This window comes from Saccopteryx bilineata, chromosome 12, assembly GCF_036850765.1.
Source record: "Saccopteryx bilineata isolate mSacBil1 chromosome 12, mSacBil1_pri_phased_curated, whole genome shotgun sequence".
In the NCBI taxonomy this organism is placed as follows: Eukaryota; Metazoa; Chordata; class Mammalia; order Chiroptera; family Emballonuridae; genus Saccopteryx; species Saccopteryx bilineata.
Window position 1 is genome coordinate 20,526,731 of NC_089501.1, and position 12,484 is coordinate 20,539,214.

A 12,484-nucleotide genomic window follows, 5' to 3' on the forward strand; every position below is an offset into this window, starting at 1 on the left:
AAAAACAAATCAAACAGAGATGAAAAACTCAATTTATGAACTGAAAAACAAGGTAACAAGCTTAGCTAATAGAACAGGCCAGATAGAAGGTAAGATTAGTGACATAGAAGACAGGCAACTTGAGGCATAACAGAGAAAAGAAGAGAGAGACTCAAAAATTTAAAAAAAAAATGAAAAAGCCCTACAGGAATTGTCTGACTCCATCAAAAAGACTAACATAAGAATAATAGGTATATCAGAAGGAGAAGAGAGAGAAAATGGAATGGATAACATATTCAAACAAATAATAGACAAGAACTTCCCAAGCCTATGGAAAGAACTAAAGCCTCAAATTCAAGAAGCAAACAGAACACCGAGTTTTCTTAACCCCAACAAACCTACTAAAGGCATATCATAGTGAAATTCGCACAAACCAACAGCAAAGAAAAAATTCTCAAGGCAGCCATGGAAAAGAATACAATATATAAAGGAAGGTTTATTAGATTATCATCAGATTTCTCAGAAGAAACTCTAATGCTAGAATATAGTGGACCCCAATATTTAAAGTTCTGAAAGAGAGGAACTTTCAGCCAAGAATACTATTCCCATCAAAGCTATCCTTCAAATAGGAAGGAGAAATAAAAACATTCACAGATACAGGAAAGATGAAGGAATTTATCATCAGAAAACCCCCACTCCAGGAAATACTAAAGGAGGTTTTACAACCAGATACAAAGAACAAAACCACAAGTAAAAACTCCACCAAGAACACAATAAAACCAAATTTAAACTGTGACAACAAAAACAAAAAAAGGGGGGGGGAGAGGACGGAGATTAACAGTAGTAAAGGATGATGGAGCACATAAGCACTCATAAGATAGTGCACTACAATGAACATGGTAGGTATCCTTTTCATTCCTTAATGGTAACCACCCCTGAAAAAAACACCACAGAAGCACATGACTTAAAAAAGGTAGCAACAGAGGAAAGAAGTATGGATCACAACCAAACAAAAACAAATGATAGAAAAACAGAAAAGAAGAATCAAACAAGATACAAAACTAACAGAAAGCAATTTATAAAATAGCAATAGAGAACCCACATGTGTCAATAATTACACTAAATGTTAATGGATTAAACTCACCAATAAAAAGACACAGAGTAGCAAAATGGATTAAAAAAGAAAATCCAACTGTATGCTGCCTACAAGAAACACATCTAAGGAACAAGGATAAAAACAAATTCAAAGTGAAAGGCTGGAAAACAATATTCAAAGCAAATAACATCCAAAAAAAAGTAGGCGTAGCAATATTCATATCTAATAATTCTGACTACAAGACAGCAAAACTAATCAGAGACAAAAAAGGACATTTCATAATGATTAAGGGGATGCTGAATCAAGAAGACATAACAATTCTTAATATATATGCACCAAACCAAGGAGCACCAAAATATATAAGACAGCTACTTATTGACCTAAAAACAAAAACTGACAAAAATACAATCATACTTGGAGACCTCAATACACCACTGATGGCTCTAGGTCATTCATCCAAACAGAAAATCAATAAAGATATATTGGCCTTAAACAAAACACTGGAGCACGTGGATATGATAGACATCTACAGGACATTTTATCCCAAAGCAACAGAGTATATATTCTTCTCTAATGTACATGGAACATTTTCAAGAATTGACCATATGTTGGGCCACAAAAAATAACATCAGCAAATTCAGAAAAATTGATATAGTACTGAGCATATTTTCTAATCATAAAGCCTTGAAACTAGAATTCAACTGCAAAAAAGAGGCAAAAAACCCACAAAAATGTGGAAACTAAACAACATACTTTTAAAAAATGAATGGGTCAAAGAAAAAATAAGCGCAGAGATCAAAAGATATATACAGACAAATGAAAATGACAATACAATATATCAGAATCTCTAGGATGCAGCAAAAGCAGTGATAAGAGGGAAGTTCATATCACTTCAGGCCTATATGAGCAAAAAAGAGAGAGCCCAAGTAAACCTCTTAACTTCATACCTTAAGGAACTAGAAAATGAAGAACAAAGACAACCAAAACCAGCCAAAGAAAAGAAATAATAAAAATCAGAGCAGAAATAAATGAAATAGAGAGCAGAAAAACTGTAGAAAAAATTAATAAAACAAGGAGCTGGTTCTTTGAAAAGATCAACAAAATTGACAAACCCTTGGCAAGACTCATCAAGGAAAAAAGAGAAAGGACTCATATAAACAAAATCCAAAATGAAAGAGGAGAAATCACCACAGACATCATATATATACAAAGAATTATTGTAGACTACTATGAAAAATTATATGCCACCAAATTCAACCATCTAGAAGAAATGGATGAATTGCTAGAACAATACAACCTTCCTAGACTGAGTCATGAAGAAGCAGAAAGCCTAAACAGACCAATTAACAGGGAGGAAATAGAAAAAAAACTATTAAAAACCTCCTCAAAAATAAAAGTTCAGGCCCAGGCAGTTATACTAGTGAATTCTATCAAACATTCAAAGAAGACTTGGTTCCTATTCTACTGAAAGTCTTCCAAAAAATTGAAGAAGAAGCAATACTTCCAAACACATTTTATGAGGCCAACATAACCCTCATACCAAAACCTGGCAAGGATGGCACAAAAAAAGAAAACTACAGACCAATATCTCTAATGAATACAGATGCTAAAACACTAAACAAAATACTAGTAAATCGAATACAACAACATATTAAAAAAATAATATATCATGATCAAGTGGGATTCATCCCAGAATCTCAAGGATGGTTCAACATATGTAAAATGCTTAACGTAATACACCATATCAACAAAACAAAGAACAAAAACCACATGATCTTATTAATAGATGCAGAAAAAGCATTCAAACAATACAATACAACTTTATGTTTAAGACACTCAACAAAATGGGTATAGAAGGAAAATATCTCAACATGATAATGGCCATATATGATAAACCATCAGCTAGCATCATATTAAATGGCATAAAACTGAGGACTTTTCCTCTTAAATCAGAAACAAGACAGGGTTGTCCACTCTCTCCACTCTTATTTAATGTGGTACTAGAGGTTCTAGCCAGAGCAATCAGACAAGATAAAGAAATAAAAGGCACCCATATCAGAAAAGAAGAAATAAAGGTTTCACTTTTAGCAGATGATATGATCCTATACATCAAAAACCCCAAAGAGTCCACAAAATGATTACTGGAAACAATAAACCAATACAGTAAGGTCTCAAGATACAAAATTAACATACAAAAGTCCATAGCCTTTCTATATGACAACAACAAAACAGTAGAAAACGAACTAAAAAAAAATAATCCCCTTCACAATTGCAAAAAATAAATAAATAAAATACCTAGGAATAAATATAACAATGAATGTAAATGACCTATATAATGAAAACTACAAAGCATTGTTAAGGGAAATCGAAAAAGATACAATGAGATGGAAAAATACTCCTTGTTCTTGGATAGGAAGAATAAATATAATCAAAATGGCCATATTACCCAAAGCAATATACAAATATAATGCAATTCCCATCAAAATTCCAATGACATTTTTTAAAGAAATGGAACAAAAAACATCGAATTTATATGGAATTATAAAAAAAACCCAAATAGCCAAAGCAATCCTAAAGAAAAAAAATGAAGCTGGGGGCATTACAATACCTGACTTCAAATTATATTATAGAGCCATGACAAACAAAACAACATGGTATTGCCAGAAAAATAGATACTCAAACCAATGGAACAGAATAGAAAGTCCAGAAATCAAACCACATATATATAGTCAAATAATTTTTGATAAAGGGGCCAACAACACACAATGGAGAAAAGAAAGTCTCTTCAACAAATGATGCTGGGAAAACTGGAAAGCCACATGCAAAAGAATGAAACTGGATTACAGTCTATCCCCCTGTACTAAAATTAACTCAAAATGGATCAAAGATCTAAATATAAGACCTGAAACAATAAAGTACATAGAAGAAAACATAGGTACTAAACTCATGGACCTTGGTTTTAAAGAACATTTTATGAATTTGACTCCAAAGAAAAGAGAAGTGAAGGCAAAGATAAATGAATGGGACTACATCAGACTAAGAAGTTTTTGGTAAGCAAGAGAAACTGACAACAAAATAAACAGCCAACTAAATGGGAAATGATTTTTTCAAACAACAGCTCAGATAAGGGCCTAATATCCAAAATTTACAAAGAACTCATAAAACTCAACAACAAACAAACAATCCAATAAAAAATTGGGAAGAGGACATGAAAAGACACTTCTCCCAGGAAGAAATACAAATGGCCAACAGATATATAACAAGATGCTCCTCTTCATTAGCTATTAGAGAAATGCAAATCAAAACTACAATGAGATACCACCTCATACCTGTTAGATGAGCTATTATCAACAAGACAGGTAATAGCAAGTGTTGGAGAGGCTGTGGAGAAAAAGGAACCCTCATTCACTGTTGGTGGGAATGTAAAATAGTATAACCATTATGGAAGAAAGTATGGTGGTTCCTCAAAAAACTGAAAATACAACTACCTTATGACCTAGCAATCCCTCTACTGGGTATATACCCCCAAAACTCAGAGACATTGATACGTAAAGACACATGTAGCCCCATGTTCATTGCAGCATTGTTCACAGTGGCCAAGACATGGAAACAACCAAAAAGCCATTCAATAGATGACTGGATAAAGAAGATGTGGCACATATACACTATGGAGTACTACTCAGCCATAATAAATGATGACACTGGATCATTTACAACAAAATGGTTGGATCTTGAAATAAGTAAATCTGAAAAAACTAAGAACTGCATGATTCCATACATAGGTGGGACATAAAAACAAGACTAAGAGACATGGACAAGAGTGTGGTAGTTATGTGGGGGGGAAGGAGAGGGGAAGGGGGAGGGAGAGGGATACAAAGAAAACTAGATAGAAGGTGATGGAGGACAATCTGAATTTGGGTGATGGGTATGCAACATAATTAAATGACAAGATAACCTGGAGATGTTTTCTCTGAACATATGTACCCTGATTTATTGATGTCACTTCATTAAAATTAAATTAATAAAAATTTATAAAAAAAACATTGATAAAAGATATCCAGGAAGATACAAAAAGTGGCAGCATATACTGTGTTCATGGATAGGAAGAATAAGCATCATTAAAATGTCTATATTACCCAAAGCAATTTATAAATTCAACACAATTCCTATTAAAATACCAATGGCATATTTCAAATATATAGAACAAATATTTCAAAAATTTATATGGAACAAAAAAAAGAAAATGAATAGCCTTAGCAATCTTGAAAAAGAAGAATAAAGTAGGGGGTATTACACTTCCTGATATCAAGTTATACTATAAGGCCATCATACTCAAAACAGCTTGATTCTGGCATAAGAACAGACATATAGATCAATGGAACAGAACAGAACAGAGAACCCAGAAATAAACCCACACCTTTATGGACAATTGACATTTTACAAAAGAGGTAAAAGCATACAATGGAGTAAAGACAGTCTCTTTAACAAATGGTGTTGGAAAATTGGATAGCTCTGTGCAAAAAAAAAATGAAACTAGACCACCAACTTACACCATTCACAAAAATAAACTCAAAATGGATAAAAGACTTAATATAAGTAATGAAATCATAAACATCTTGGAAGAAAACATAGGCAGTAAGCTCTCCAACATCTCACACAGTAATATATTTGCTGATTTATCTCCCCGGGGAAGTGAAATAAAGGATAGGATGAACAAATGGGACTATATCAAAGAAAATAGCTTTTGCACAGCTAAAGACAATATGAGCAAAATAAAAAGAGAAACCATACAATGGGAGAACATATTCAACAATACATCTGATAAGGGGTTGATAAACAAAATTTATAAAGAACTTGTAAAACTCAATACCAGGAAGGTAAACAATACAATCTAAAAATGGGTAAAAGAGCCCTGGCCGGTTGGCTCAGCGGTAGAGCGTCGGCCTAGCGTGCGGAGGACCTGGGTTCGATTCCTGGCCAGGGCACACAGGAGAAGCGCCCATTTGCTTCTCCACCCCTCCGCCGCGCCTTCCTCTCTGTCTCTCTCTTCCCCTCCCGCAGCCAAGGCTCCATTGGAGCAAAGATGGCCCGGGCGCTGGGGATGGCTCTGTGGCCTCTGCCTCAGGCGCTAGAGTGGCTCTGGTCACAACATGGCGACGCCCAGGATGGTCGCAACATGGCAACGCCCAGGATCCAGGATGGTCGCAACATGGCGACGCCCAGGATGGGCAGAGCATTGCCCCCTGGTGGGCAGAGCGTCGCCCCCTGGTGGGCAGAGCGTCGCCCCCTGTTGGGCGTGCCAGGAGGATCCCGGTCGGGCGCATGCGGGAGTCTGTCTGACTGTCTCTCCCTGTTTCCAGCTTCAGAAAAATGAAAAAAATAAAAATAAATAAAAATGGGTAAAAGAAATGAATACACACTTCTCCAAAGAGGACATACAGATGGCCAGTAGGCAGATGAAAAATGTTCAACATCACTAATCATTAGAGAAATGCAAATTAAAACCACAATGAGATATCACCTCACACCAGTCAGAATGGCGCTCATTAAGAAAACAACACATAATAAGTGCTGACAAGGATGTGTAGAAAAGGGAACACTCCTGCACTGTTGGTGGGAATGCAGACTGGTGCAGCCACTGTGGAAAACAGTATGGAGATTTCTCAAATAATTAAAAATAGAACTGCCTTTTGACACAGCCATCCCACTTTTAGGGATATATCCTATGAACACCAAATCACTGATCCAAAAGAAGAAATGCACCCACATGATTATTGCAGCATTCTTTACAATAGCCGAGATCTGGAAACACCCCAAGTGCCCATCAATGGACAAGTGGATTAAAAAGCGGTGGTACATATACACAATGGAATAGTACGTGGCCATGAAAAAAATAAGTTAAGGTTACCTTTTGTGATGACATGGATGGACCTGGAAACTATCAGGCTAAGTGAAATAAGCCAGGCAGAGAAAGAAAAATATCATATGACCTCACTCACTTGAGGAATCCAATGAACAGTGTGAACTGAGGAACAGAATAGAGGCAAGGCAGGATCAAAGGGATCCCACCAGAGGGAAAGTGGTCAGAGGGAAAGAGGATGAGAGGATGGGATCAGAGAAGGGAAAGAGACTGGTGAAATTATATATACATAACACAGCATTATAGAGAGCAGGACAGCCAATCCTGGAAGGAAGAGGGTAAGGTGTTAGGGGAATGGGGCAAGAGGAGTGTTGAGGGGAACATGGGGTTGGGAGGGAGATTTTTTTGGTGTGACACTTTAGTCTATGTAAACACAATAAATTAAAATCAATAAAAATTAAAAAAATAAAGATTTCAGAACTCACTATATAAAAGTGGAGGAGAGGATTGGTGTTTATTTATCAGAGAAATGACATGATATCCTTTTGTCCTACTTTTTAAAATTCAGGTCAATTCTTCTCTTTGTTTACAGGACTTTTACTGTAGTCCTTCCAAACCCCCACAATTTTATTTTGTTAAGTTCATAAGTTCACTTGATTCACCACTTATAAAAGTTGCTTCACATCTTCTGTCAAGCTTCATTTTCTCGGAATAAGTTATACATTTCTTCCATCTTCCTTGCTTGTTCTCATACTATTTTCTTTTATTTCCCTTATATAATATTCATCTTTTTTAAAAAATATTTTCACCACTTGATTTGATTTCGGGGAGACTTTATCATCGGTCTTTGTATCTTCAGTAACTTTCTAGCATGTTGCCTTTCTAGATACTTAAACAATTTTAATTGACTGACTGATTAGAACTATGTCTTGGTAAGAAAACTTCATCCTCAGTAAAGAAGGCACAATAAATAGAAAACAGAAAAATATGAAGGGTAATAGCTAGATGGTCACTGTAATGAGACTGTGAGAATAAAATAAAAAGGTGAAGAGGGAAATAAAGACTGCAGAAAAAGAAAGCTGCTTAGATGGAAAAGAAATGGAAGGAGTGTTTGAAGACAACCCCAAATAATTTAGAAAAGTAGTTTGTTATACATGGTTTGACTTTGCTAAAGGAAGAATGCATTTCCTTTGATGGGTGTATTTGATACTTCTATTAAAGCATCCATTTTTTTAGATATCTAGAAATCATAATTAATTATTTCCCCTTATGACAGAATGTGGGCTACTCTCTCTTTTTCTAAAAACCTAAAAAGTATATTTAAGTGAGTCTGAGCTATAATATTAGTTTATTAACAGTGAGAAAAAAATATCAACAGCTATTAATGTGCATCTCATTCTGTTCCTAAAAAAAGCAGGATGTGAAAATTTCCTGCTAATCCTAATATTTAAGTGTTCAAAAGTTCAAGATCTATTCTAAATCTTACTCTGCTGATTCAAACTTAATTATATGTTATTTCTCTCTTGCTTTTCTACAGTATGCTGTCTGGCTAATCCTCTGGGTTACGTGGAATGTGTTTGTTATCTGCTTCTATTTGGAGGCTGGGGACCTCTCAAAGGTAATTTGCCATCTGATTTGCCTGAGTCATCAGTAGTGTGTTAATAAGCCTCTTCCTTAGTAAGGCAGAGCCTCACCCTGCTCTTGTCACTTAATGCACCTTGAATGAAGATAGGTGCCCTCATCTATATCTCTGCATTTCTACCATCAAAGATATGCTTTAGTGTGTCATAAAATGTTTTTCATTTATTAGCAAAGCAAGTGTGAAATATTATTAAAGTAACCATGCTGTAGACTTTTACAACATTGACGAGAGATTTCTGAAGCAGAATAGAATTTTTTTATAGATAACGTCTTCAAGATTAAGTCACTTAGTTTGCTAATTATTCTGCTAAAGATTTTCATGATTCAGTCCAAATAGCAATACAATAATTTAAACAATTAATGGGTTTTAGATGAGTAAAATTGTTACCAGATGAATAAACATATTGTTCTAAAATCATCTGCAAAGCACTATACTACTTGACTTCTCATGAAGTTTCTTTGTTTCAAGCTGTCTTCATGTGAATATGTGTGTTGCTATTATATTTCTACCATAAATGCCTTTACTCTTGAAATAATGTAGTCTTTAGATCTCTAGAACCAGCATCCTTCTTCTATGGGAATGAAATTAACATCAGGTAAGTCAAATGAGATAATCCATTTAAAGTAGTATTGTATCTTGCTTGCGACACTTGAGAGGGTTGCAAACTTGTACTTAGTTATATTATTAAAAGACAGATTGTAAAATATTCTTTTCCCTATCCCTTGTTAGAACAGAAAAACCCTGTAAAATTGTTGCCATTTTTAAAACCCAAAGATGATAACTTGCTTTAAAAGGAAAAAAAAAATTGAGCTATAAAGTCACCAGGAATAACCATTGCAGGGCTATCTATTTTGGGGGGTGGATGGCGAGAGTAGTAGTAATACTCATTTATAATGTAGAGTACAGAAGTTTTACAGAGCAGTCTGAACATTTGCAAGGGTGTTTATCTGACCTGGTAGAGGCATTTCTGTGATTCTTGTAGTGCATTGTCCTCCACACTCTTGGCAGCAGACAGTCCATTCCAAAGGTGCTGTGATCAATGAAAAGGGAATGTTCAGGTGGCTCTAGGAAGGACAGAGACAGGACTGCTGCTGTGTCCATGCCAGAAAAACAATACACAGTTCCCAAGGACTTGAATTTCTTACCCATTTTATATACCTCTGCTGCTCTATAATCTACTTTATTTCAAGAAATTCTACACTAGAACGACTTTTAATGATATTTTTAATTTTAAATAATCACCTTAAAATTGGAAGGCATCTATTCAGGCATACTGCCTAAGTAATGATCTAGCAGATCAGTTTGTTTAATATAAAAGGAGAGGGAGAGAGAGAAATTTGAGTCAAGCAGGCTGCACAAATGTTCTGTAATTGTGTTTCCTGCTCCACATGATTACTGCAGGCACAAAATAAAGCTTGTGATCTCATGACCTTGGACATGGGCATTGAATCCACGGTGAGGGTATATTCTAAAACATTATAGTTCAAGACAGTCGCATCCCAAATGACTAAGAATTCTTCTAATGCACAGTCAGGTAATGACTGTCCCTTGGCAATGCAGCAGTTAATAACTTCTCTTTTCATCTTATAAAACCAGTGCTAGGCTCTGCAGAGCACATGAAAATTTAATGTGTTTTAACAAATAATCTAAAAGAAAACTATAAAGGGCAAAGTTATAATAGTTTTTGGCACCAGGTTTTTCCTCCTTTTCCTACTCAAAGGGATTGAGAAAGCAGTATTTATACCATTTAATTCTGTAGCTTCTGCAACTGCCTCACATTCTTTCAGTAATACAGTGACAGAAGGAAGCAATCAATGGTGATTGAAAAATGTACAGATATATGAAAACTCAAAATGGGACTCCTGAAACTGCTGATAAAACTTATTCTACAGAATATAAACATTGATTTCTCAAGCCAACAACAACATAAAAATAAAGAGTTTGACCATGCGCATAGGTCAGTTTATTTAAAACTGAGGGAGAAATACAGGAAATTAAATCAGGGATGAAATTCTATGGTCTTATATCTGTGAAAGAAGTGTGTTTATTTTCATAAACTATTTTGTAAATTATAATTCCTTCATAATGAATATTAGCAAGAATATTAAAACAATATTTAGCTACCTGTTAGAGTTTACAGTGTTGTATAGTCATTTTGCACAGTGTCTTTTCTGTTTATTTATTTTTAAACAGAGATTAAAGTCACTAACCAACTCAGTGTGTATATTCAGTGCTGAAAGGCTTAACTACAAAAATAAGATTCACAAGACTGACCTGTCTTATCTTCAGTTTTCTTTGCAACCAAAGTTGTATAGATAATATATTTTCTTCACTGAAAAATCTGTGTATATCAAACATTATTATTAAAATACTAATAAATATATTTTAATAATTATCCAAGAACATTTAAGGAAAAATAAAATGAATCCACCAGAGAAGCTGTTTTAAAATGTTTATCTCAGATTAAAATAATGGGAATGTAGTATAAAACAGTGATAGCAACAGATGATAGCAACTGCTAAACATATATATTGTATAATAATTATTTCCACATTGTTTATATATTAGTGTTGTAACTAAACATCCTACTGTACCACACAATGTGTTACATATTCAGTTGATATTTTAATAGATATCCTGTTAAGGAAACAGAGCTGACATTAGTTTGTAACTCAAGTGTCTGCTAACTTTGTAAACAGTTGCCCTTGAGCGTTCAATGTTTATTGAATTAATAGTTTTGGATGAATAGTTTTGAGGATTCCTCATGTAAATAGTATTACTGCTCTGTTGTGTTTGTTGGGACACTTGAGATTCTATTGTTTACATGTCAAGTAGAAAGAAATAGGAACTAATTCCATCTATCAACTAAATTCAGTTATTTTTGAAGAGGGAAGATCTGTTCTTTGTTCTGTAGTAAATTTTTTTTTTTTTTTGTATTTTTCTGAAGCTGGAAATGGGGAGGCAGTCAGACAGACTCCCGCATGCGCCCGACTGGGATCCACCCGGCACGCCCACCAGGGGGCGATGCTCTACCCATCTAGGGCGTTGCTCTGCCGCAATCAGAGCCATTCTAGCACCTGAGGCAGAGGCCACAGAGCCATCCTCAGGACCCCGGCCAACTTTGCTCCAATGGAGCCTTGGCTGCGGGAGGGAAGAGAGAGAGACAGAGAGGAAGGAGAGGGAGAGGGGTGGAGAAGCAGATGGGCGCTTCTCCTGTGTGCCCTGGCCGGGAATCGAACCTGGGACTCCCGCACGCCAGGCCAATGCTCTACCACTGAGCCAACTGGCCAGGGCCTGTTCTGTAGTAAATTTTAACTTCAAAGTGCATAGTAGTTAGGAGAACACATATAATGTGGTAAGTCACCAGTTAGACTCATCATCTGGGGAATGAAATTTGTTAAATAATTTTTGAATAGTAATACCCAAGAAAAAAATGTAGTAGTCTTCTGCTCTCTCTAAAAACCTGTATTTTATTGTATGTGATAAAATTGTAAATTACTCTTAGGCTGAAATTATATTCTAAAATGTTCTTTGTATGGCAATTTTGAAATCTCTGTTGCCATTTTGTAATTTATGGGGCTCCATTAGTGAATGATGCATCAATCTGTAGAAATGAGGCAATAAATTTACAGAGCATGAAGGAGTAACCAAGGGCTTATTTTACACTTAAAACAACCAATTGGTTTTTAACCCCCTGAGACTAAGGATGCATATTTTATTATATTATCAGAAACTTACCTAGTTAAATATAGCCTAAAGCAATTAATTATACCTAGCGGTATGTTTCATAATGAACACATTTAATAGCAACTTCTAGAAGGCTACCATATTTGAACAATTTTTTGTATAGTGTGTCTGGGATCTAGATATATATTTTTATTAAAAATTAATTTATAATAAGGTCACA

General features: G+C 35.2%; 1 protein-coding gene and 1 long non-coding RNA gene across 3 annotated transcripts in view; one reads left to right on the forward strand and one right to left on the reverse strand.

Annotated features, from left to right (window-relative positions):
* Positions 1-12,484, forward strand: part of NKAIN2 (sodium/potassium transporting ATPase interacting 2) — a 1,024,603-nt gene that overhangs the window by 565,804 nt on the left and 446,315 nt on the right. For both annotated transcript variants that reach the window (XM_066247954.1, XM_066247955.1), the window contains exon 3: positions 8,473-8,553. In XM_066247954.1, the coding sequence (XP_066104051.1) occupies positions 8,473-8,553 (81 nt within the window). The remainder of the gene's footprint in view (positions 1-8,472; positions 8,554-12,484) is intronic.
* Positions 1-12,484, reverse strand: part of LOC136316146 (uncharacterized) — a 29,016-nt gene that overhangs the window by 7,761 nt on the left and 8,771 nt on the right. The window contains exon 2 of the long non-coding RNA XR_010727655.1: positions 9,530-9,607. This is a non-coding gene — a long non-coding RNA (uncharacterized lncRNA). The remainder of the gene's footprint in view (positions 1-9,529; positions 9,608-12,484) is intronic.